This window comes from Penicillium coprophilum, assembly GCF_028826855.1.
Source record: "Penicillium coprophilum strain IBT 35676 chromosome Unknown utg000006l_segment0_segment0, whole genome shotgun sequence".
In the NCBI taxonomy this organism is placed as follows: Eukaryota; Fungi; Ascomycota; class Eurotiomycetes; order Eurotiales; family Aspergillaceae; genus Penicillium; species Penicillium coprophilum.
Window position 1 is genome coordinate 2,551,567 of NW_026622725.1, and position 25,207 is coordinate 2,576,773.

Sequence of the window (25,207 nt, forward strand, 5' to 3'; positions counted from 1 at the left end):
GGCGGGCGCTTTTTGAACTTTTGATCTACAGTCGACAGCCCACCTTTATCTTTTGCTTGCCAATTCCACTAAACTACGATGGAGGAGCAAGAGCGGCCTCGGAAATTAGCCAAACTGGATCACGAAGATATTACCCACGAGGTGCCCGCCCCTGCCATGACTGGAGCTGGTGATGTTGCTGGCAACGAACCGCAGCCCGCGAACACTCAGATTGGCAACGAACCTCTCGATCTCTCGGAATTTACGGTTCACAAAGATACAAAAACCAATGATGAATCTACAACGCAAGATGGCGCTGAGGGGGCCGCACCTGTTATGTCGAAAAACCAAATGAAGAAACTGCGCCGCGCGGCAGCTCACCAACAAAAGCGCGCGCTTCAAAAAGCCCAGAAGAAGGAAAAACTCGTACAAAAGCGGGAACGTCGCCACGCTATGATTGTGGAGGCAAGGGAAAAAGGCGGCGAGGAAGCTGTCAAAGAGCTACGGGTGTTATGGCGAGGCAATAAAGCCAAGCACACCCGGTCAACACTTTTACCTTTGACGATCGTGATGGATTGCGGTTACGACGAGCTGATGTCTGACAGAGAGCGCATCTCATTGGCTGGCCAGCTCACGCGATCCTACTCAGACAACAGCCGCGCACCCTTCAACGCGCACATGATGTTCTCGTCGTTCGACAGATTACTGAAAGAGCGATTTGACACTGTGTTAGCGAGCCACAAGAACTGGAAGCGTATTCGCTTTTTGCAGGAGGACTTCGTGCATGCTGGTGAGCTGGCCAAAGAACAGATGACATCCGCACGAGGAGGTCAGCTCGCAGGGCCCTTCGCTGATCAAACTGATGCGAAACCTGAGGACGGGGAAATTATCTATCTCAGCAGTGATAGTGAGAATACTTTGACCGAGCTGAAGCCCTATAGCACCTATATCGTCGGAGCGCTGGTGGATAAGAATCGACACAAGGCAGTTTGTTACAAGCAGGCGGTTGCAAAGGGCATCAAAACTGCCAAATTGCCGATCGGGCAGTACATTCAAATGGCACATCGTCCGGTCCTAGCCACCAACCATGTCATTGAGATTATGCTCCAATGGTTGGAGCTTCGTGACTGGGGCAAGGCGTTCATGAAAGTTATTCCTACTCGGAAAGGCGGCGCTTTGAAGGCAAACCAGAATGAGGGCGAGGGTGAGGTGGAGGCCGAGAATGATGATGTAGATGGGAATGAAGAAGAGCTCGAAGCAGATCAGCAGAAGCAGCTGGAAGAGATTGCAGCTTTCGAGGAAGGAAGCGAGGAGGAAAACGAAGAAAAGGAATAGCCTGTGCTATTCAATCAATACCTTGTACATATTACAACCACAAAAGGAAGGAAATCAGCAATCGAGATCTGAACATAGGCCTGCAGCTTTTGCCTTGTATTAATTGTCGCCTGCCTGCCGGGAGAATTTCCATCTGGTTGAGCACTGCTGTCCCTGTTATTATTGCTTGACTGGCCTTTCTTCCAGGCCCTCGTCTCCCATGTCTGTCCTTACTTTTTGTGACTTGCAGATGGAAAAAGACAGAGATGAATGTAGAAAAGCATAGTGCCTCTTTGGGCATAGTGGCAAACCTACCCGCTTATCTAATCCAATTAGCCACAGGCCTCAGCCACAATCTATGACGGAGGCGACTTTCATTGTGATTGTTGCACTTGAAGACTTGCTTTTGCTTCTTTCTCGCTATCCTCTTTATTTAGGCAGAAGAGCCTTTGCTACTGGGCCTCTCTCTTTCGCTCTTTCCTATATCACTTTTGCTTCACTTCTTCTTGCCTCCCTTCCCTCTTTAACCACCTCTCAAATTTTTGTTTGGCAGCTGCCCCTCGCAACCATGTTTATGCTCCGCAACGGTAAGCAAAGCGCTTTTCATGCCCCGCCAAACCCCTCCATACAAGGGCAATTTTTGCTGCCTTATCGGTTTAAACTAGTAAACTAATCACTCATGTTCTTTAAATTCAATAGTGAGCAAATTTTTGTTCGGTGACGCTTCGAAGGAATCCATCATCGAAATTCCCCAAGGCGAGCTGTACCTGGTCCGCCCACAATCGCCCAAAGGTTACTCTGAGCTCATCTTCAAGGATGCTGCTGCGACGATCCGACGAACTGGCCAGGACTTTCAGTACCAACTTGTAATCCAAAGAGCCTACGAAGAGGGCGAGGAAGAACTTGCGGACGACGATGGTGAGCAAGGCGCGGGCGACAGCCTGGATAAGGACGAGAAGGTTTTTCTTCTGGACCAAACCCTCCACTTTCGCTCTGAACTTCGCGACGGAGGTGCAAAGATATTGGCCTGGGATGATCTGAGTGGCGACGCTGGTGATCTTTTTGAATTCATTTGCGATCCTTCGGTCCCGTCGGATAAGGTTGCCACTTTCGAGCTTGCCGCCCTCCAGTGCCAGTACGAGCGCAAACACCGCCGTAGTGCGCAGAAGGCTACTGAGGCGGAACTAGAGGAATTCTCATACAACGAAGAGAAGCCCATACCACCTGCGAGTCCGGTCTCTTCGCCGACCACGAAGTCACGCGGAAATTCTGTATCGGCAGAAGATTCAGCTGCAGCCATGGCACGTGATGTGGAATACGCTCAGTCCAAAGGACAGATCAAGACTGCAACTCTCGAGGAGCAACCGACTACTGCCCCGCCCTCTGCAGCCCATCCTGAGGCCAAGGAGATTCTTTGCAAGGAAAATGCCGAGCTGCATTTGTTCGACTTCTCTACTGGAACCTTCGTGCTCCAGGATTCGGAAATCGTTGCGACCGTCTCGGAGGTTGGTACTTGGCAGTACTGGCTCCAGATTGCTGGCAAGGATAAGGAATGGTTAGGACAGGCTGTCGTTGCCGATATCAACCCTGTCTTCAACTTCGAATATCTTTCGTTCATTTTCAACCACTACGGTGAAGATGGTTCGGCGTACTCATGGCTCCTGCGATTCAAGGACCAACCCTCGGAAGAACGGTTCCAGGAAGGTCTGATGCAAGCGCTATGGGAACAGCTCAATGAGCTAAAGTGGACCAAGGTCAAGGAAAATGACCGAGACTATGTTCTGGATGCCTTCCAGGATCTTACCATGGAAGACGCTGATGCGAAGGAAGAAGAAGAACTTGAGGCGGAAGAAGAAGAGGCTGAAGAGGAATATGACGGTGACCAGGACGATGCTCAGCGCAGTGAACACTACGACAGCGATGAAGAGGAAGAAGATGTTGTCACGCGCGATGCAGATGGAAACGTCAACTCTCAATTGGCAGTCGGCTACAAGCATGATCGCTCATTCGTTGTGCGCGGATCTAAGATTGGTGTTTTCAAGCACACTGCTCACAACAACCTTGAATTCTCCACGACCATTTCAAAGGTTGAGACACCCAAGGGCAACCTTTTCAGCCCCAAGAAGGTCATGCTCCATGCTGAGGATCAGAATATGATTCTTCAAAACGGAGATGATCCCAACTCGTTGTACAAGATGGATTTGGAATACGGCAAAATTGTCGACGAGTGGAAGGTCCATGACGATATTGCCGTGGAGACATTTGCACCCGAAAATGTAAGCTACCTCTGCTTTGGAACCTTTCTCTGGTAAACTAACAAATTCGCAGAAATTCGCACAAATGACCGCAGCACAGCCATTCGTTGGTGTTTCTAAGAACGCCCTTTACCGCATCGATCCTCGTCTTTCTGGCAACAAGCTTGTTGATTCTGATCTGAAGCAGTACGTCAGCAAGAATGACTTCTCGGCCGTGGCTACTACTGAGAAGGGATACCTTGCCGTCGCGTCTAACAAAGGTGACATTCGTATGTTCGACCGTCTGGGCATCAATGCGAAGACTCATATCCCGGCTCTCGGCGAGCCTATTATCGGTCTCGACGTGTCTGCAGATGGACGCTGGGTGCTGGCAACTTGCCGTACCTACCTCCTCCTCATCGATTCGCTGCAAAAGGAAGGCAAAAACGAGGGCAAGCTCGGATTCGAGCGCGCTTTCGCAAAGGACTCGAAGCCTCAACCCCGCCGCCTCGGCTTGCAACCTGCACATGTTGCTCAGTTCCAGCACGAGACGAAACAGCCTCTTTCGTTCACCACGGCACGCTTCAACACTGGTGTCGACTCAACAGAGACTAGTATTGTCACCGCTACCGGTCCTTTCATTATTACATGGAGTATGAAGAAGGTTCTTGCCAACCGCAAGGATCCATACACTATTAAGCGGTATGGTGAGAATGTCATGGCTGATAACTTCCGGTTCGGCTCTGACAAGAATGTCATTGTTGCTCTACCAAATGAAGTCAACATGGTCGCCAAGCGTACCTTCCAGAAACCCACACGTGAGAGCATTGCTGGTCCTGCCACACCAAACCGGGCGCGTAGCGGATGGAGCAGTCGTCTCAACAGAGATGATGTTGTCAACTCGCCTTATTAGTTTTCACATCCCTTCCCCCTTCCCCCACGTCGGCCCCTGGATTTTCCTCTATTTTTGTACCATTACCCATACCCCCTAATGTTTTGTGTCTTTACGTCTTTTCCAATGTTGTGGCTTCCTTTGCGGGGTCTTTGCTCTCCTGACGCCGCTGGATATCTCTATATTGAGGTCTTCTTCACATTCACTACTTCGTTATCTGTGATTGCGTTTCTTGGGCCATGTTAATTTCGGGCTAAAGGGTGGCACTCGTTAACGAGATCTTATTTTTCAACGTAGCTAGCTAGTTCAGACAGTCCATAAACAAAATATCCAACAACTCTTCAAATGCCCCAGAGTAATCTCCTTTCAATCATTCCAAGGCTCTTTAAATCCCACTCCTCTCTTTTTCCCTTCTCTATCTCGCGACACTCGCCACAAACCCGACGACTCAGTCCAGAAGGTTCTTCTCGCGTACAGCTCCGCTCCCCATTATTCGATTTTCATCAATATCTTATTAGCTTCAATTTGAAGATTTGGAGGCTCCTCATACCCGTATTGATCCACGGAGTCCTCGTAATGATTTGGAGCCTTCTTGACGACTTCTGGCAATATATTCGAATATAGTCGTGGCAAGAAATAAAGAAAGGGAATAACTATTCAAACGAAATTAGATATGGAGGACAGATGATGATGGTTTTATTTCTATGTATATCAACAGAACTCATTTCGGTATAACTTACAATGAAGCACAATCCTAGCGAACCTGAACAGAACTCAAGTTCACAAAGTGCTGGCACATGCCCTAATGAATATGTCAAGGCCCTTGATGTACATATTTACAGCGCAAGCTGCCCGATCAGCTCTTAGCGGATTTACCTATGTCTTGCTGCATTATTAATACATCGCGTCTTCTCTCCATCAGCACTAATGCACTACAATAGTACAATCGATAACAACACCTGTGAATTGTACACGGGTAAAACGGATGCTTCGGCATTATCGGGCCCTATGACGCGGGTAGTCCAAGGAATTCGGGATAATCCCGAGGTATCATTGATGGTCTAGACATCTTCTGCCAATCACGATTGAAACTCGCAGAAATCAACATGCTTGGATATTTTTTAGCGCTAACCCTAAGTCTCATCTCAAACTTCGACGAAATTGAGAGTGGCTTGATGTACTTGAATTGGCTTGGTGCATTTATAACGCCTGCATTGCCTATTCCTACGTCCAACTTGAATCAAGTCATAACGAATATAGTGTTAATTTGATCTTTTAAACCCCTCTTACCGGAGTCCAACGCCTTCGTTTCTCCTTGATTACAATCCTGCTTGCATTACTAATTCATGTCTGACACAGGGGGCGGACCTCGGGAAGCCGAGATACAATATATAAATATGGGCCTCCTACCTGGCTTGAAGAGGTAGACAGTTCAATATCTCATACTTGGTGCTGTACTTCAGTGGTATCGAGTTATCTTTACAAGACCATTCATCCAAATACATGCTGAGCATAGTTCTATATCATACATTTCAAGGGAATTCAGCCTATTTGTCTCTATCTCTTTCGAAAACATCTATTCAATATACCTAAACAGTAAGGTCTTACATACCTTGCTTCCCCTTTTTCCATATCCATATTCACTCGTTCGCAGATGTCTTCGGAACAAACTGAGTATATTGCCGTCCACCTTTCACAGCGTCCTGAGACAACCATTGTCCCCGGGGAAACATTTGTCCTACGAAAGCATGCAACCCCCACTGCAGCAGATCTTGAAGATGGCAATGTTATCTTGGAAAATATTTATCTAAGTCTTGATCCTGCGATGCGTGGCTGGTTGGAAGATAAACGTTCCTACATCCCTCCAGTCGCAATTGGCGAAATTATGCGTGGCCATGCTTTGGGCCGTGTCACTGCCTCGCGATCAGAGAAGTTCCCAGTTGGCTCCTATGCTGCCGGGTTGGTAGGCTGGACTGAGCAGGCGATTGTCAACGAACGCGATCTGGAGGCCGTTCCCGCGCCTGATCCTGCCCAGGGAGACCGATTGACCGATCATATGAGCGTACTTGGCCTCACAGGAACCACTGCATACTGGGGCATGATCGAAGTTGGCCATGTCAAGGCTGGTGACTTTGTAGTTGTCTCTGGAGCAGCAGGAGCAACGGGATCGATTGCCGGTCAGATTGCAAAGATCCATGGTGCTACAGTGTATGGAATTGCAGGCTCGGACGAGAAATGTCGCTGGTTGGTTGATGAGCTCAAATTTGATGGGGCGTTAAACTATAAGAGCCACGATTTCGCCGAAAAATTCAAGAGCTTGATGCAAGGAAAGATCGATCTCTTTTACGACAATGTAGGAGGAGAAGTTCTTGACTTGGCTCTTGTCTGTGCCAACAAAAACGCTCGATTCGTCATGTGTGGCGGTGTCAGTCAATTCAATGTACGTGAGGTTCAAGGGCCAAAGAACTACCAGATGATCTGGCGGATGCGGATTCGTATGGAAGGTTTTATTATCTTTGATCATATGGAGAAAATTCCAGAGATCAGACAAAAGCTCAGCCAGTGGCTTGCGGAAGGTCGGTTGCAACGGAGAGAAACCATTGTGCGTGGGGGATTATCGCAAGCAGAAACCGCCTTGATGCAACTGTACCAGGGAGTGAACACAGGTGAGTCTCGCTTTCTGTGGTGATGTGCCGACTATCCACGTCTAAATGGATTTATGCTAAACACCTTGTAGGGAAACTGCTTGTCGAGGTCAAGTCTTCTTGAACGCTACAATACGATGTTTTCTGTCTATCTATATTCTTTTCAATGGAGACCTGCAGCTTCCAAAATAAACCCATATAGGCCGATTAAGAAGTCTCAATATCCCAGTGCCTCCATGTATATTGTAAGGAGTTTGTTCAAATCATTGTATACATAGTCTTTTATATAGCCCAGACAGTTTGCATCAATGATAATATCCAATATCATCTATCTATCAGCAATTTGAAGTCGAGATAGATTATAGCCTCATGCTAAATGCTCTACTTTATATGGCAGAAATTTTCGTTTTGGAGAATCAACATTTGGGCCAGGAATTATCTGCAAACTTGAGGCATTCAAACATCCAACTGGTTTAGATTCAAATATAGACCCTCCGTTTCCCATTCCAGCAATATTTTTGAACTAGATCAGGTCTCCGGATGTTTGGAACCTCTGATGTGCTTCCGCTTGGCGATGCAATCTCGTAGCAAATTCATAGCCTCGGCATCACGACCTGAGCATTTCCAGGGGCAAGCGAGATTAGACATACTAGTTAGCGTGTCGGGATGGTCCTGATTGAGCTTCATATTGCGAGGGCAGGAAATTACATTGGCGCACAGTCTATACCGGGCATCGTGATGGTGCTGTGTGAGATGACTATCTACTCAGGAAACAGATCGACCTGAGCCAGAACACCAAGATCAAGGGCAACAAGCAGACCGATCATCCTCGCCAAAAGCACGCTTTGGTGTCATACTCAACTTACAATCCTGCAAGCACTTTCTCTTTGAGTTGTCCTAACAAACAGTGTAAGCAACACAAGGTCACGATTTGATCATTGCTAAGCCATAGACTAGGTACCCCAGGGCGACCTAGTCGAGAAAGTTACGAAATATTCACGCGAGCCCAATGGGGACCTAGGGACAGCATTTCCATACACAATCTATACGTAAACTTGACTTATGACCATATCTTAATTGCGGGAACTATTCCAATTGAGCGTACCCGTGCTATGGCCGACCTGTAAGCCATGATTGGTGCTACCTGAAAAGTCGATGTGGTATGTGTCGCCGACCTGCGCCACGGACAGTCTGGAAAGGATTTGGGAAACAGCCATATAGGCAATTTGGTTTGCTTCCAGTACGCGTGATCGCTTTTCGACCTCTTGAATGGCCAGAGCTCTCTGAGCGCCGCCGTCCTCATCCTCTTCCTCATCCTCGTCCACAAAGCTGTCAAGTTCTTTCTTGCGCTGCAAGGTTTCGTCTTGCGTGTTCTTTGTGAGTTGGATTTGCTCCTTAATATCAATTTCTATAATTCGCAGTCGCTTCTCCGTCTCTTGCCGTGCGGCTTTTGACGCGTTTTCAGATCGGACCAGGATAACCCTGCAATTCAATCATTAGAATATGATCACTCGTATGGAACTCGAGCACCCACAACTGGGCGCTGTCGATGGCAAGCTGAACTATAGCCTGACAAGTAGCGACTTGCGTCTTGAACGTCTGAAGTTTTTCTTTGTTCCATAAACCGACTGACAGTCTATCCCTGAGGGACAGCTTCGGGGCACTGGAATGCTTTGTCCATTTCTCAAGCTTCTTCGTAAACTCAGCGCATGCTTGCCCACAGTTATTCACGGCTTCAGCGACACCAGTCTCTTCCAAAACCTTTCTCGTTTCGGCATGAGTTTTGCTATCGGAAATCTGAAGATCCGTGAGAGCGGAAAGCGGACGTTGTATGGCTTCCAAGTTAGATCTCACATCTTGCAACACATTGCTTGCTTCTTCAAGGCCATCAAGGAGCTTCCGAAGATTACTGATGCTAGACAAAGCGAACGCTGTGATTCCCACAGCACCGGCGGTGAGGCTGAAGGGATCCATCTATATTAGATCGAGGCACAAAGGTGAGATTCGTTTGTCCTGGCAAATCTATTAGGAACCAAGATGGCTATGAGATGTCGGCCCGCGGGGTAGTTAGGGCAGCCAATACGTGGCAGACTGCTATTTGCGGGGCTATGAGGCTAAGAGCCCATTCACATCTTGTAGCGAGAGAATACGTTTCCAACTGCATTGACAAGGGGATCTGTAAAGAGGCTCACGTCGGTTTTTATGGATACCCCGTATGAGGTACTCTTCCCGCGATCAAGCTTGGAAAGTGTTTAGCGAGGAATAAGGGGCAAGGGGTCCCATACTAACTGTAATTGGTATAGCGTGCCTTGAAGCTATATCTCATGCGTTCAAGCTGGACATCTCGTAAAGACTGCTTGTCTTGCTTGTCAAGCTCGAAGCTCTTTAAAAGTTACGAACATCTTCATGTTGGTTCACCGATGCTTTCTCCAGGGTTGTCGCCAGGATAATTTCCACCAAGTCTTGTACTATTGGGGTCCATAATCCCAAAGCCTGGGAGCCCAAGTGTCGCCATATATTTCTTGACTTGACAGACTTGCTTACACCTCCGTATTTCGCACTTGAATGCCGAAATGCAAGGTCCCGTTATTATGCGCAATACATTACAGCGTCAATAATACCAATAGCACATTTCCAAGTGGCCTGAATGTACGAGCTGCCGTTGAATCTCTGCGAACCATTATGATCCAATCCTCCCCTGGATATCTCGTGTTTTGCATTCAGATTGTCTTTTTCGTAGCACAGAATCCACAATCCAGAAATCTTCACTCGATTTTCCGGTCAAGCCTCACCACTAGCATCGGCCATTTTCCTTTTTGACCTTGATATCAAGCCAAATGAATGTACGTTCAAGTCTTTTTAGTTAAGTCCTTTAGTGTTGTTGTCAAATGATCCATCTGTATAGATTACGCGATCCCGACTTCGGTTGGGCGATCCCCGAGATTGGAATCCCGAGGTCGGAAACCTCCTCGGCACGATCCCGAGGTCTACAAGGGTTATGTTTGTACAACGTGCATAACCTGTTGTAGTCAAAGCGATACTTCTGCCGGGTTTCCGACTTGTTTTGGCCTTTAACGCAACAGTATTCCCTTCATGCAGTGAGCCCTCGAACTGTTCTTGCTCTTTCAAATCCTATCCGTTCATCGTAGCCTTACTCGTCACCATGAGCGTCACTACCACCGTGGTCAAAGGGCCTTTAAATCTTGCCAACCCACCCTCACAAATCACGACCAACCCGATTCTTTCATGGTACATGAAATATGCGGTGGACTTCAGCATCGCCAAAACCACCACACCCCCGACCAGATACTATGCCTCTACCGCCACCCTGGTGAACACTGATCGATCCATCATTTCTGGGGCTAAAGATATTTGGGACTACTACATCACACTCTACGGACAATTTGAGCGTTGTGTCCATGATCTCATCTCAATCTTTGTTCTGAGTGATGAAACGTCTGGCAAACATACCATGATTGTGGAGACTACGAACAACTTGCATCTCAAAGATGGAAAAGGAATAGTACCTCTGCCTCAAGCCTTTGTGTATGAGATCGCCAAATCTGAAGATGGGAGCGGCACAGATGACCTACAAATTTGGGAAGTGAAATGCTACTTTGATAAGGGATTGTTGGAGAGGGCGGCGAGTATCTGAATCTGTCAAAAATCGTATATACCATACTTTGCAAGGTTTGTTCGAGCTCTAAGATAAGCTTCCACGGAATGAAAGTGAGATAGCTGGAGACTCTCATGAGCAATATGTTTGTAGTAGCTCTTGTGTATGTGTAGGTCAATATGAGACCCCGGTCGCCATGTTGAATTGTTGTGGAGACCAACTTCAGGAATAATAGAGCACAAGGTTGAATTTTCTCCTAGAGCATTCGCAGTCTCACTCAGGGCATACATGGAGTGGGTCGAGACATCGGTGTATTAATTGAACCCCTACCGCTTATTCTCATTTGTCTTTGAGTTGCTGCAACTTCAGCCAGATGCAAAATCTTGGCCAAAAATTGGAAGTCCACACTTGCAGGATAATGGCCGGGGGGATAATGTCAAGGGTTCAACTATGCAGCAACCTTGTCTGTCTGCTGTATTAAAGGAAGATAGTATGAGAAAGCGTATGTCACCAAGATTTGATTGAGAGATATCATGCTGTTTCATAGGTTTACATAACAAAGAGGTGCAAAGCAAACAGAGATACCAAGCACATCAGTCCTCATGGTCCTTCAGAGCTCACATCTCCTACAATATATTATGTATACCTCTAAAGTTGGGACACCCATGTCATTTTAGGATACAAAGTGCTGCTTTCCTATAACGACTGGGTACATCTTACTGGGGCAATAGCCATTTTCTCTTTTGGTCGACATCTATCTTGTGCGGCGTGTGGTTCATCCGTTCACAGATGCATTGTCCGGGTCCCATGTTAACTGTTTGAGTATCTCAACTACGGAAGAGCACATGAATAATGTATGTAGCAAGGTATCATCTGTGACGGCTGTACAGAATAAGAATGGCAGTCAAGATTCCAAGGTTGTCGTAGTTGATTAGTAAAAGCAACAGGCGATCAACAGCTTCAACCAAAGTGTGGCAAATGTTACGGTAGAAAAGGCAGAAATGTAGAGGCTGACGTGATTATACGTGCAGAGAATAGTCCTTTGGTAATTTGTTGACATTGAGTAGCCTGAGGTCGTTGTTTGCTTCAATATAAAAGGCACTCTTCTTCCCATTCTCTTCTTTCTTCTCATCTTCCCAACTTCTCATACTTTTCATCCATCCCGCTATCTTCAACAGACATATCATTCTATCTTGATTCTTTTCTGCTACATATCTACTACATCTTGATCTTACCATGCCTGATCTAGTCGAGCCTGACGGGGCTCCGCCTCAGCTACACCAAGCCTCCCTTCTTGATACGATCGATAACCTGCGTAACCTCGGTGTCGGTGATCTCGTTAGCTTGCCTCAGATGATTGTCTGTGGTTCCAAGTCCAATGGCAAACGGTCTATCATCGAGGCAATTTCTCGTGTCGGGTTTCCAGTGAAAAATGATCTTTACACTGGGTTTGTTACCGAGATCATACTACGCCGCCGTCCAATACCCTGCTTCAAAGTGAGCATCGAGCCCGGTCCGTCTAGAAAAAGCGACAAAGATCTTCAACGAGTCAAGGCTTTTGGGCCCACTGTTCATCCCAATACTGAGCAGTCTGCATCGCTCATTGGGAAAGCTATGGAGTTTCTTGGACCTTCCATCGAGGATGGATTTACTGACGATATCATCAAAGTCGAATTCTCTGGCCCCGAGCAGCCTGATTTGACTCTTATTGATATTCCTGGGCGCTACTTCACTGAAGGTACGGATGGCGGGGATCGAGCAAAGGATCCTGGCCGTCTTCACATGGAAAAATACTTGCTCAATGGCCGCAGCATCATCCTCGCTGTGGTATCTGCGAAAATTGATATTTGTGTTCAAAGAATCCTCGATTTCGCAGACAAATATGACAAAGAACGAAAGCGGTTCATGGGGATTGTTACTCACCTCGATACACTCGAGGCATCATCAGACGAGGAAAAGCTATGGCTAAAGGGTATCAAGCAAGCAACGTCCGAGCTACCGCTGGGGCTGCATTTGGTGTGCACTCGATCCTACGAGACACGCGACGTTCCTGAAAACGAAAGAGATGAGAGGGAGAAGGAATTCTTCGAGCGAGGAGATTGGAAAACGGTGGCAAGGCAGTCTACAGGGACTGGCAATCTGCGACGCCGACTCAGCACTCTTCTTATCAACCACGTTCAAAGCAGCCTCCCTGACATGATCTCAGAATTCGACAAAATCATACTGAAAAGCCAATCGAGACTGGCCAAGCTCAGTGCTCCCCGACAGACCATTCATCAACAGAAAGCATTGCTCTTCAATCTGAGTAGCGCTTTCCAACGCATAACCGAACAAGCACTGAGTGGCATGTACATTGACAACTTTTTTAATACATCGGTTCAGGGGAATAATGGTAAATCCAAGTCTCACGACCCTCGACGTCTTCGTGCTGTCATTCGTGACTTGAACGAGGATTTTGCAGATATTATGGAACTTGCCGGGTGCCGTCAATTTATTCATGGAGTCAACAATCGGATAACCTCGTTGTTGCACCCTTGCAACCCCTATGCAAATATCAGACAACCCGTTCACAAGAGCCGCTCAGAGTTCGAACTCGAGGTCTGTGAGCAAATGCGCCGCGACCGAGGGATTGAATTTCCAGGAAGTGCCAATCAGTTACTGGTGGGTAGTCTGTTTCGGGACCAGTCGCAGCCTTGGGAGGAGATTGCTCGAGTCCATTTGTTGAAATCATGGGAGTGCACCCTGGACTTTGTGACGCTTCTACTAGACCATCTTGCGGATGAACGCACGTCTGTGGCAATCATGCGGACTATCATTGCCCCCCAACTTGATAGAATGGAAGATAAGCTACTGATAAAGCTACTTGAGCTGACTGCTTACAATAAGCGGAGCCACCCATTGCCGATGAGTCGAAGCTTCCTTCAAGGTCAAGCATTGCCTCCTGATCGAAGCTTGGTTGCCAAGATGCAGAAAAACAGGAATGATCGAGTGTTCTCCCAATTCCAACAGATGCTTCCTTCAGCCCCAACCGATACTTTCAATATTGAAGGGCTCAGTCTGGCCACTCAGCGCTTGGATTCATCAAGCAATCAGTCCACGGCCTCGGACATTGTTGACCAGTTGCAAGCATACTACAATGTAAGTTAGGACAACCACAATGATCATATGATTTCACTATCTGCGTGGTACTGACAAGAAATAGAACGCGCTTTTGATCTTCATGGACAATGTTTCAACTCTCGGTATCGAAAATTGCCTTCTCGGCCCTCTAGGAGGTGTCTTGACAACCCAGACGATCATCAACATGGAGGATAAGGAAATTGAGGAACTATTCGCTGGTGTGCACGATGGTGTACAGAAATCGCGAGAATACTTGGCTCACGAACTGGAGAGTTTACTGAGTGGGTTGCGAGCACTGAAGAAATTCCTCGTTGCGAAGAAAACGACGCCATTTATTGGGATATTCAAGGATCCTAAAGTAGTCCCGGCTCCTGGATGTTCGTCCACTCAATCGTTTCTCATGCCCCAAGGGGTTCTATGCAGTGGTTCATCCTCCAATCCATTTGGAGTACTATGTATGGACTCTAGAACTCAGGATCCAAGCGGAACGCCCAGGTATCAAATTTCGTGGCCATACAGCTCGGCATCCAACGCGCAGGGTTCAATGAAAATTTGCCCCAGTGGTCCATTTGGCTTCAACCCCGGTACGGTCTACCCGGGAATGGGGAGTGCTCCATATCTATCTTTCACGAATGCGAACCCCGAGCCAAGCTCTCGCGATTCTGGTGCAACTGCATCCTTCAAGCCTGCACTTCCGCTCCGATCGACGGCCCAGCCTAGCATTTTCTCGTCTTCCCTTCTTTCCACTACGCCAGACACACGTTGCTATGATCGGTGAGTATACGGTGGTTGCCTTGTCTTGCTTTTCCCCTTCATCACCTTTAGTTCTTGTTGCCCTTTTTCCTGCTGCCCAGGTCTTTTTACGATGTTTCCCCCGTTTATGAGAGACTGGCTAACGTAATTTGAACGCTGATAGTAATTGGTACTGGGAAGAGAAGGATGACCGCGATGGTAGTGGGCTCCCAACCAATCGATATCATTCCATATGCTACCACGTTGACTTCAAATCTTTCTCTCCAGAGGCAGGAAGCTCACTGTTATCTATGCGAATGGTCACTAACTCTGACATAGGAGCTGCGATGGGCTGACTATCAGCTCAGCACGAAGTTAGCCGACGCCTTCAAGCTGGACGCTAGGCAGAGAGAGACAAAGACGGCCACAGGAACGAAGCGATCATCAGTCTTCCCTTGAAGATTTAAGAATATCAACGCAACGAAAAACGAGAGAAACCTGAAAGAGAAAAGAAGAAGAAAAAAAGGCCGAGACACATAATGAGGGGAGAAAACTGTGGAATATCTACCGGTTGATCAACATGCTGCTCCAACGCAAGCATTGCTTCGAAAAAAAAGAAAAAGGAAAAAACAGCTTGTATGTAGTGGTAGCAACAGAACTGTTCAATTAAATTCTATCAAACTTCATGATGTCCCTGTACACATTGATACCAGACATAGATCATTAGACAAGACACGAAACAAGCACTGAATTAAGGCAAATAAGAAAAAAGAATCAAAGATGCAGAGAGGCCAGCATCACATTGCCGTCTGGGTATTTGAAAAGCCGTTGCGATAAACTGAATAAACCCAACCATTTTCCTGAGGTATCCAGACATCCAATCTCGATGTATGTTCAAGTCCGATCCTGTCGGTCTTGCTTATATCGAACCAAAATGCCTCCTCAATAAACATATCCGCACTGACACAGGCAGCCCATTATACATCCAGTGCAAGGTGCCAGGCTGTACACATGTTCAAGAGCCCACATACCACACTTCAACTCCAAGAACATCGAACTTGACACCTTCATCGGAAAGGGGCTCATTGCCAAACGTCTGGCAGGGCGCACTAACGCCCTTTTCGAGACTGCTGTCCAGCCACAAGCCATAGTGGCCATCACTATTCCCATTATTAGCCAAGAATAATTATCCTTCCACAGAATAAACCACTTACCCGCCTCCTAGACTGAGAAATCCAGTTTCACAGAAGATCATATAATCATTAACCCCGCTGTAGGGGAAAGCCTTGAAGCGAATGCGTTCGGGGGTACTCGCCCCGCTCCGCGAGGGGGTATGGATGGAAGAAGGCGAGGGCGGCGCCAACACACCACCGCTCGCAGCCGCGAGATTGGTTTTAATATTCATATTGAGATTATGAGCGGGTGATTCCGCCCGAACGGGTTTGGACTTGTCATTGCGGAAGGTACTCCAGCGGGCAGCGGTAGTTGTGTCCGCGGAGGGGGGAGGAGGGAGACCCGCACGCTCAAGGACTTCCTCGGATTGAGGTCCTTCGCCTGGTAGGGGAGAAGCTTGCCGGGGGCGGGAGCACACTAGCTCGCCACAGGAAACACTCTCCTGTGCCGAAGAACTGCGAGTCCGGGTGTGGGGCGTCTGTCATATAGGCGCCGAAGACGGAGCTGTAGGGGGAGGAGTCTCTGACGACGAGGACGTAGCCCGCCCGCGGGCTGCGGTGGGAGAACTCGGCGCAGTTCTCGTAGAGAGTTGAGAGGGAGGCGCCGTCGCGGTCGAGGCTGTATGCTAGACGCCATGTTTCGGCGAGCTGGAGGCGGGGCGGGACTAGCAGTCTGATTTCTTCTGCTAGTGCGCGGGTGAGGAGTTGTTGCTGGAGGAGGTGTGCTGCTGTGGGGATCTCGAGGTTGAGAGGTGTGAGTGGTGGTGGTTGGAAAGGTGAGGCTGTTCGGCGTGGCGTGAACACTTCAGATGAGGAGGAAGAGCGTGACCAGGGCATGACGGATGGCATATCTTTGGCTATATCTGGGTCTGTTATGCGACGGTAGAGTCCTGAGACGACGTGGCTGACTGGGTAAGAGAAGTAGGAGGCAGCGGATTGGTAGGGCGGTTTTTGAGTAGGTGTTTGAGATGCTGATCCTGGGGTGGAGGAGGTGGGGGTGTCGGGGGCAATATTTTCCTGTGAGAACGACATGCGAGCAATTCAAGATCAATTGACGAAGGTATACTTTGTAAAGTCCAGAACGAATGCGGAGTGGAAGTTGAGACGGCTATCGCTTATCAGGTGGGGAAATAAGCCAAGTCGGCCTTGTAAGGCGTGGAATGATATGAGTTCTTGGCTGTCAGTATTGGAATCCAGATCAATCAAAGACCAATTGCCTGAAATAACTAAATACAGCACAACGCTAATTGACGGTCAATCGGCTGCCGTAAATGGCTACCTTGGACGCCGGTTTAAGCTCCTTTCTTACCAAAATCTTAGTCATTATAACATCACGTGCGCATAATGTACTTTTGATAACTGAGCACTCAGGGCTGCTCAGTGATCTGCTCACCCTTGACTCAGTATGTTCAGGGCAATTGATCAGTGACGAAGTGATGCTCAGTATCCTTCAGTCTGTTTGTACCCGCTCCAGACAAAGATGATAAATCGTCTGTCTTACGGAGCTATCAAGACTAGTTCCCAATATTTAAATGGTCGCCCCTCTCCCTATCAACCTATAGCCTTTCTACAGTCCAACTCACCAGCAACAGTCTTTTCTACATTTATCTCTCCAACCTTTCTTCTGGGCAACTATCATTCTCGCTATACCAACCAGCTTCTTTCCTATTCAATTTCCCGAAGCGTGCCACTATTCTCTAGTATCTACTAGGCTTATTGCTATCTGAAGCTATGACTGTTTCAGACTCTTACACTTCCTGTATTAAGGTAAAGATAGTATCTAGCCTGGAGTATTATGCCCGGCGCCGCCGATAATTAGAGAAGAGTATAATTTAAAAGTGACATGCTGTATCCACGAAGAATAATATTGAATATATTAAGAGTAGATGGATAAGTAGGTGCCTTTTTTCATCGTATCTAAAAATATCACGCTGATCAAAGCCTAGGTATTGTGATTTTCTAGGAAAAAAGGAGTACTTAAATCTCTCTACGTAGTAAGGAAAGACGACGTGATATTTCTTGAGTGGATCCTGTATAACTCTAAAAAGGTCTAGTAAACCCTATTATGAACATCGATGATTTGTATATTGTGCTTTATTACCACTGGACGAAAGATACTACGCTATATCCAGACAGCCGGTAAAACATCCAGTTCGCTTTTGTCTTACTTATATCGGCTTATACTGTAAGCCGACCGGGGGTATTGGTATATATTAAAAAGAACGAGCAGACTAATGTCCAGCACTTCTTTAGAAGTGTTAATGAGGTTGACGCCACTGAAACCGATAAAATGGATGAATGGGATCTTAGAGACAAGGATCTAAAAACAATTTGCTACGGCCAGATAAGCCTGATATTTCTACTGAATCCTGGTGGTATTCGTGATCATCTCGTGATAGAAGTTGATATAAAACATACCAAGGGCCATGATAAAAGACCAAAAAAGTGAATGCAGATCCATTAGGTACCCTGCCTTTCCTATGCGAGGCTAATCACAAGGCAAAGAAAAATATTCTTAATATCTGAAGTAAAACAGCCATTCTTTGACATTGTCATACTTGTGGTCGCTATAGCCTTCCTCGATGGAGCCTTCGCGAGCAAAATTCGCTCGATCAAGGACATTTTTGCCTCCGGGGTAGAACCACCGCACTACTCCTTGCAGTTGAGGTTTGTGAAAGAACAGCTCAATGTGCCTATCTGTCGTCAGCCGATATCGACCCATTGTGGTATCAGCACCCATGAGATCAAACCTCTGAAATACCCCATGTATCTATATTATCTTGAAAGGTTCAGTTTCGCAGTAGGCATGCCCTGTGCTATGAAACCTTACGATCTCCGGCTTGGCACCGGTGAGGCTGTTAAAAGTACGTTCCCATATAACATAATTCCCAAGCTGACGCAGGCACTCTGTGCAGAAACTGCACCTCTTCCTTTACTCTAACAGGTGAGGGGCCATGTATATGCTAGCACCTTTCAGACATATATGAATCAACGTGTCCAGTCCCATGTGAAAGCTGCATTTCTTGGGATACCTTCGGAGGACGCATTGATGAACATTTTGAGACACTAAAGCCGCTACATGGACCCTCGAGCTCCTTCTCATTACGATGATTTGCCTGCCACTATGCGAGTTTCATTTCCAACTCACCCTGAGATAGTTGGCCTGCAAAGATCGTCATACTGAGTCTGGACACAATTGAACAGTAGCCCATGATCTCCCACAGCGACTCAGGCAGCGATAGGTACTCTGTTCAAGCTAGGGTGTTGAAGTCAGTGGTGTCAAACGGTCTTATCTTGAAGGTCTAACGATAATGGGTGTTGGATTGAGGAGGGCAATTAACTCAGTAGCGTTGATAGCGAGGGCGCTTAGTGTGTAGTACGAAAGGATAGCTGATAATGAGGGAAGTGTCTAAACAAAGCACGTTTCAGCACAAGCGTTTATACGAGAATGTTTATTTATCTTTAATAGTTATAATGACATCCTAGTAAATCTTAGTAGCTTAACTTGATATTCTAGCATTCCACTCACTATCTAGTAATCTTAAGGAAAGGAGGATTCGAAAATATATCACCTTCACGAGAGTGGTAGATAACAATCATATATCCATAACTACCTCTAGAGTATCCCTTACTAAGCAGTCCGGCCCTCCAGGGCTCTAGGGCTCCAAGACTCGAAAGTGCAGGACTAGTCCTCGTTTGGAACCACAGTCCTCGCCTCTGCTCCAGTTCCTCTTTTCCTTTGAAATGCTTTCTACCTCGTGCAAATTCTGGCAGACACCATTGTCCGCCATTCCTGGTCACTGAACTCCAATTTTTTCCCCCGTGAATTCTGGAACTTGAGACTGAAAAGCAATTCTTCTACGATTCCAACTCATTGCGGATCACAAACCGAGCCTTTTGGTTATTATTGTTCTCAATCTCGAAACGTCGCGCGCGCAGCCAACATGTCCATCATTGCAACCCTACCCGTGGAATTGATCTCAAAGATATGTGACCATTTGGATTTCCAGCAATTGGTCGCTCTGAGGTTATCATGCCGCGCATTGTACCAAAACTCACTGGAGAATTTTGCGAAGACCTTTTATCGAAAAATCTGTTTTATTGCGACAAGCGAAAGTCTCCACGAACTAGAAGCACTATCTAATTCAAATGATCTCCGCGAGCACGTTCAAGAACTATGGATGATCCCTGTTGTGTTCGATGGCGCTGAAGGGTCCCTCGGTATGATATCTATATCGTCAAAAAGCTGCCGCCAGGTCAAAGGCGACGAGCTAGAAATTCGGCGTGCTATCCAAAAGGATATGCTTACGGATAATCGCAACCTACTGGAATCAGAAACGTTTAGTCTTCGACTTCGGGAATGTTTAGATCGATTCAAAAATATCCAAACAATCGGACTCGCAAATTACAGAACGGAATTTTTGCTCGATCCCCGACAGCAGACAGTTCCATTCCTCGGAAGGCGACAGATGATGAGCCGGATCGATTTTCGATTCGATGTTTACAGCCTACAAAAGTCTATACATACCCATCAGGGTAGCCAGATACGGGAACTCAACTCCTTGGCATTATCAAAGCTTTTACTTGCGTTATGTGGCTCAAGCTGCAGACCCCGAAAGCTGTCCACCTGCGATTCTAAATTCTGTTGTGATATCGGCCCCAGGATTGCCCTCTCCGAAGAGCAACTTGATTCTCTCCTATCTACTTTGGAAAACCTTGAGGATCTTCATTTATGTATCGATCTTAATGAGGCAGCTTGGCTGAAAATTTTCAGGAAGCTTGCATCTCAACTGGAAGTACTAACCTTGTCGCAAGACTATACGCCTTTTGATCTTCTTCAAGATGACATACACGCCTATCCGGCAAAAGGCTATGTTGAAAACATGTTCCATGACATTAGCTTCACTCGGCTCCGAAAGCTTCATATAAAGGAGCTTGGGATCAACTTCAGCTCTTTGAGATCACTATTGCTCAGTGTCAAGAACAGCCTGGTCACTCTTACAGTCAAACGGGTTATGATGGACAGCGAGGAGTTGGGAGCCACAGAAGGCCCTCGATCGCAAGATACTGAGTTCCCTGACCGCCAGGAAAATAAAAGATCTGTCCGACATACAGTCCCATCATCATTTCAACCAACCTCGCCATCATATCCATCATATCAACCAATCTCGCCATCAAATCCATCATTTCAACCAACCTCGCCATCATATCCATCATTTCCACCATTCCAACCCTCCTCGCCAGCATATCCAACCTCGCCATCATACGGACCTACAGTCCCATCATTTCAACCAACACCGCAATTATTTTCAACACCGACTATATCCCCGCAAGACTATGGACCAGCTCCCCTATCAGTCCTACCAGCATCAGAAACAACATCGGCCGAAAATGCACCCCCATCGCCCCAACACTCCTCGAGTTCCGATTCCTCTGAGGCGTCGACAGAAGGATATTGGAGCAGAAAGTGGATGTCTAAATATCACCCGTATGAGCCATCTGAAAGAGCTGGAGGTTCTGTCTGTCCCACCCGGGAAACCGTAATGGCATGGCAACGCCACGAAAAAAAGATCACTTCAGTGCCCAGCTTTTTGGACATTGTACGGAACGAGTTACATCTAGAAACACTCTCCCTAGAAGATATTATCTGTGACGGCATTTATTATTATTTCGAAAGAATCGACACTGCAGACATACAAAGGGGTAAAGTGGATTTCGACATACGCAAAGCCAATATTTCGTTGAATGATTGGATTTCCCGGTTAAGGCTAACTGCTCACTATCCGGCTGATTGCATTATGAAGCGTAAGAAAGACAAAGGTAAGTGGTACCTCCCTATTTACTCCCTGTGGGTACTGATGGAAGCTAGAAATGGAGGATTGGTTCGACAAGATGATAGGCAAGGACAGCGGCTCACTGCTTAGATTGGACTGTGACTGCAAGAGGGAAAAGAAGCCGACCTGGGGATGTCCTTTTGGATGTCACCGATATTAGGAAAATGTCAGCTTGCGTTATCTCAAAAGGTTTTGGCACTGCATTCGATACAATTGATTTGAGGTGACAGAAGTTGCATTTCTTCCTCTATATAGATTTTCTCCATTATATACCAAGGCGAAAGGTTCCAAATTTACTCTCAAGATACGTGAATGGGACATCAGTCGCATGTAACGTTTCCAGCCTTGGAACAATTTCCCAGGTGGAACACTTCGCTTGATTGTTAGAATAAATAGACACGGAGATAAATAAGCCCTGGGATCAAAACTGGGCCGCGGGGATACCAAATGAGCAGAGATTCTCACACGCGGAGAGGCCCGAGGAAGACTTGCACAGAGTGAGTTAGGAAGAGTCCGATTTTTAGGGCGTTTTGCTGCTTGATCAGGGTCTTCACACCTCCCGCTACGGAAGTTGCACATCTCCAAATGTACACCTAGCCGTCAGTGGTTAGTTTAATCTAGCGCTTGTTGTCTTGGAGAGCTATAAGGATTTCTGCAACTTACCATTGATCCAATATGTGAAAGTATCTAGAGATAATCAGCAAGATTCACAAGTCAATATTTCAGAAAACGAAACTATACCAGCATTTATGACAGCAAGTGACTTGATAGCATCAGTTTGAGCGTTGTCGCTTTCAGCAAGCGCAACGATACGTTCCCAGCCATACTTTTTATCCGCTAAAATAGTTCAGAGAACCATTCATTAGCAGACCGATATGTTGAAAGTCGCATCATAAAGTACTTGCGCGATAAGCACCAAATTGAGTATGCCCGCGGGTGAACTCATGCGCGAGGAGTCGCTCTGGTGTGTTGTGGATCATATCAGAAAGGAATTGGTCGGAGGTGACGAGACAGTCTGCACAGAAATTCGCCGGGAGAAGTAAAAGGGTCCATACAGGTGTACTGGAGCACGACGCTCAAGAAACAGCGGCGATCTTTGGCGGTTGCCACGTAGGAAATGCCATCCTAATCGATACTTGGACCATTCCCTCGTTTTCTCTTGCACCAATTTCTCTTGCACCACAAACTTACAACTAGAATATGAGGACCTGTGAAACTTCGGGATTTTGGGCTTTCCTTGGCTCGCAATTGGTATGTCTCCAACTATGGCTCAGATGAAAGACGACTATCCAGCCCCAATAGTAGTGATAGACAAGGATCTGCAGCAGGTTGATAAAGATACACCCCAAAACAACCTAAACGAAGTTGTAAGGCTACTTCAATGAATTGATTGCACGATGAGTTTGAGTTGCATAGTTGTGATTAGCCGTACACAGATTGCATGATAAGAAGATTGGCGATCGATAATAGAAGATATCCCTTGCGAAGAGACAACAACGCCCTGCCAAAGCTTGCTCTTTTTATCTTTGCGAGGTTCTTCACTGGCATTTGGCCTCTGTGGGGAAATGGTGACAGGTGTTCCAGGTTGCGGGAGGGGCATCGCTTGTTCTAACATCTCCTGCGCGTCTTCTCGATCTCGAAGTATAAACTTCGCATCGATGACTCCGTAGAAGTATTCATCGAGCCCCTTGCCTTTGATGTTATGAACATCAGACGCTCGGAAAAGCTCGAATTCGTAGATATTGTTGAACTGCGTGATAGCCGTCTCTTTTTGAGCATCTGCTTCTCGGAGTAACCCAATCATCCGGATTGTCTCGTATTCTCTCTCATTAAGGAACACGCCAAACGGTGCATTTGTGTGAGTGAGTAGCTCAGGATTTTCCTGAAACCCACTGTCCGTCATATTTGGCCATCCGAACTTTCGACGTCGATGATGATGCTTTCTAGTGGGGTCCGTAACTGGGGGGATCGCCTTCATCATGGTAAAGATTTTTGCCTGTTTAACATAACGACATGCGTAAAAAGGGTACGGGGGCAATGTCGGCCGAGGCATAGCAGCCATACCACACCAGTTCTGTAGAATCTCATCACGTTGAATCCGCGTCACGACACGGACAGAGATGCTCTTTGCGCGCATATTCCGAAATCGCTGAAATGCGTGGATTTGTTCAGGTGAGAACAACCGTTCCAGATGGGCGTCCGGTATTTCGAAACCCGAGACCATTTGCGGAAAAGTGTGAGAGGGCCATTGAATCTGGAAAGCTTCCGCGCCGTCCTTTCCATTGCATGCTTTTGCTGAGCTTTTATCAAGCTTAACCTTCTTGAGATTCACATCTGTCAATGATGCTGAAAAAGTGAATCTCTCTACATCAGACGGGGTGAAGGTGGGGGTTCTTTCGGAATCAAAGTCATCGTCGTCCCAGGCAGTCCATATCATAGTGAATTCACGGTACAGCGTTTTGGAGGTTTGCACTTCTAGGCGAAGAGACCGAAATGGGGGATCTCCGTTCCCCCTCCAATGAAAAAGGAGAGAAGAGCACGGGGCTCGGAATATACGGCGCAGGTTTGACTGTCTTTGAGACGCGTAGCTTTTGCACCGCACACAATTGTCGTATGAAACCGTTGAAAAGATTCACGGCCAAAGTACCGGCTCTTTGTTTTTTCAAATCGGCTGGTCGCTTGCCTTTGTACTTGTCGTCATAACATGCAGTCGTTGCGTTATACTAGTTGAGCTCATTACTGCCTCGTGTCATGCGCTTCGAAATCTCTATCACATCATGGTCGCAACTGAATGGTTTGTCGGGCTCCTCCATGGTGTCAAAGCGGGGAACGTGATACCTGCACGAATAGAATGGATTAGAGCCGAAGAGAAGATTCAGTTGGAGGTTCTTTACCTGGCTTGAGGCTTGAGGTTCTCAGTCCTGCTGAGATAAAGCACCTGGCAAACTTTGCCTATCTAAATTTTGAGGGGAGTGTGTCTTCATGGGTTAGACCGGGGGAAATCATGGGCTCTGTTGTTGGTCACTCACCTGGCTCAAACTCGATGTTGTGAGGTGAGTGGACAGTAACAATGAGAATAGAGGGACCTGAATAAGTCGGTATCGAAGAAGAATGTCTTGATGGATGTCAAACGAGCTGATCAAGTGAGAAGAAGTTGAAAGGCAGAGCGAGAGGAAGCTGGGAAGCAAAGTGATAGATGGCGATGGATGGGAAACATACCGGCTGAGGACTCATAGAAGACCGTGGAGTGATAGTCAAAGTACTGCGCAAGTTCTGGAAGACAGGAGACGAGAAGAAGGAAGATAGTTGAAGGAAGAAGAAGGATAATGAAGAAGGTCAGGGAGGCTTATATAGTATATGCTATTTGTTTGCCATACGTTATCTCATATACTTTATGTATATCCCACGGGGTTATGCATATCATCATTCCTAGCTTCTAGTATCGATAGATGGAGTTATAGCAGACATGAGCAGCTTTGCATTTATACATAGTAGTGCACTTCCTCTTCAAAAGGGATGGCGCTATCTGTTAGCTTCCAAGTGCAAAAGGTATTAAATCTAATGTTTAGTGGGATGCACCAACACCAGGTATGTGTGTTGGGTGCTTGGCACGATTATTGTAGCAAAGATTGTGTATTGTGTCATTGTTTGAAAAAGCTAAGATAGCTA

The 25,207-nt window shown here is 46.8% G+C and overlaps 10 protein-coding genes across 10 annotated transcripts; 6 read left to right on the forward strand and 4 right to left on the reverse strand.

Annotated features, from left to right (window-relative positions):
* Positions 1–78: 78 nt before the first annotated feature.
* trm10 (tRNA (guanine(9)-N(1))-methyltransferase) lies at positions 79–1,314 on the forward strand (the record flags this gene model as incomplete). Its single annotated transcript, XM_056681076.1, has 1 exon — positions 79–1,314. The coding sequence occupies one exon, from the start codon at positions 79–81 to the stop codon at positions 1,312–1,314; it is 1,236 nt and encodes a 411-aa protein (XP_056528458.1).
* Positions 1,315–1,651: 337 nt separating this feature from the next.
* On the forward strand, positions 1,652–4,440 carry N7500_009939 (uncharacterized protein; the record flags this gene model as incomplete). Its single annotated transcript, XM_056681077.1, has 3 exons — positions 1,652–1,880; positions 1,993–3,569; positions 3,622–4,440. The coding sequence occupies 3 exons, from the start codon at positions 1,652–1,654 to the stop codon at positions 4,438–4,440; spliced, it is 2,625 nt and encodes an 874-aa protein (XP_056528459.1).
* A 1,633-nt stretch (positions 4,441–6,073) lies between these two features.
* Positions 6,074–7,188, forward strand: N7500_009940 (NADP-dependent oxidoreductase; the record flags this gene model as incomplete). Its single annotated transcript, XM_056681078.1, has 2 exons — positions 6,074–7,085; positions 7,157–7,188. 2 exons carry the CDS (start codon positions 6,074–6,076, stop codon positions 7,186–7,188), a joined length of 1,044 nt encoding a protein of 347 aa, XP_056528460.1.
* A 949-nt stretch (positions 7,189–8,137) lies between these two features.
* Positions 8,138–9,038, reverse strand: N7500_009941 (Cytochrome P450; the record flags this gene model as incomplete). Its single annotated transcript, XM_056681079.1, has 2 exons — positions 8,138–8,546; positions 8,599–9,038. 2 exons carry the CDS (start codon positions 9,036–9,038, stop codon positions 8,138–8,140), a joined length of 849 nt encoding a protein of 282 aa, XP_056528461.1.
* Positions 9,039–10,227: 1,189 nt separating this feature from the next.
* N7500_009942 (uncharacterized protein) lies at positions 10,228–10,719 on the forward strand (the record flags this gene model as incomplete). Its single annotated transcript, XM_056681080.1, has 1 exon — positions 10,228–10,719. One exon carries the CDS (start codon positions 10,228–10,230, stop codon positions 10,717–10,719), a length of 492 nt encoding a protein of 163 aa, XP_056528462.1.
* Positions 10,720–11,916: 1,197 nt separating this feature from the next.
* Positions 11,917–14,991, forward strand: N7500_009943 (uncharacterized protein; the record flags this gene model as incomplete). The annotated part of the gene is made up of 4 exons (XM_056681081.1): positions 11,917–13,818; positions 13,883–14,574; positions 14,717–14,822; positions 14,872–14,991. 4 exons carry the CDS (start codon positions 11,917–11,919, stop codon positions 14,989–14,991), a joined length of 2,820 nt encoding a protein of 939 aa, XP_056528463.1.
* Positions 14,992–15,547: 556 nt separating this feature from the next.
* N7500_009944 (putative oxidative stress response protein Oxr1) lies at positions 15,548–16,736 on the reverse strand (the record flags this gene model as incomplete). Its single annotated transcript, XM_056681082.1, has 3 exons — positions 15,548–15,692; positions 15,747–16,086; positions 16,124–16,736. The coding sequence occupies 3 exons, from the start codon at positions 16,734–16,736 to the stop codon at positions 15,548–15,550; spliced, it is 1,098 nt and encodes a 365-aa protein (XP_056528464.1).
* Positions 16,737–19,648: 2,912 nt separating this feature from the next.
* On the forward strand, positions 19,649–21,141 carry N7500_009945 (F-box protein; the record flags this gene model as incomplete). The annotated part of the gene is made up of 2 exons (XM_056681083.1): positions 19,649–20,775; positions 20,820–21,141. 2 exons carry the CDS (start codon positions 19,649–19,651, stop codon positions 21,139–21,141), a joined length of 1,449 nt encoding a protein of 482 aa, XP_056528465.1.
* Positions 21,142–22,155: 1,014 nt separating this feature from the next.
* On the reverse strand, positions 22,156–22,518 carry N7500_009946 (transcriptional regulator family TF; the record flags this gene model as incomplete). The annotated part of the gene is made up of 3 exons (XM_056681084.1): positions 22,156–22,178; positions 22,280–22,375; positions 22,440–22,518. The coding sequence occupies 3 exons, from the start codon at positions 22,516–22,518 to the stop codon at positions 22,156–22,158; spliced, it is 198 nt and encodes a 65-aa protein (XP_056528466.1).
* A 398-nt stretch (positions 22,519–22,916) lies between these two features.
* On the reverse strand, positions 22,917–23,975 carry N7500_009947 (uncharacterized protein; the record flags this gene model as incomplete). The annotated part of the gene is made up of 1 exon (XM_056681085.1): positions 22,917–23,975. The coding sequence occupies one exon, from the start codon at positions 23,973–23,975 to the stop codon at positions 22,917–22,919; it is 1,059 nt and encodes a 352-aa protein (XP_056528467.1).
* Positions 23,976–25,207: the final 1,232 nt, after the last annotated feature.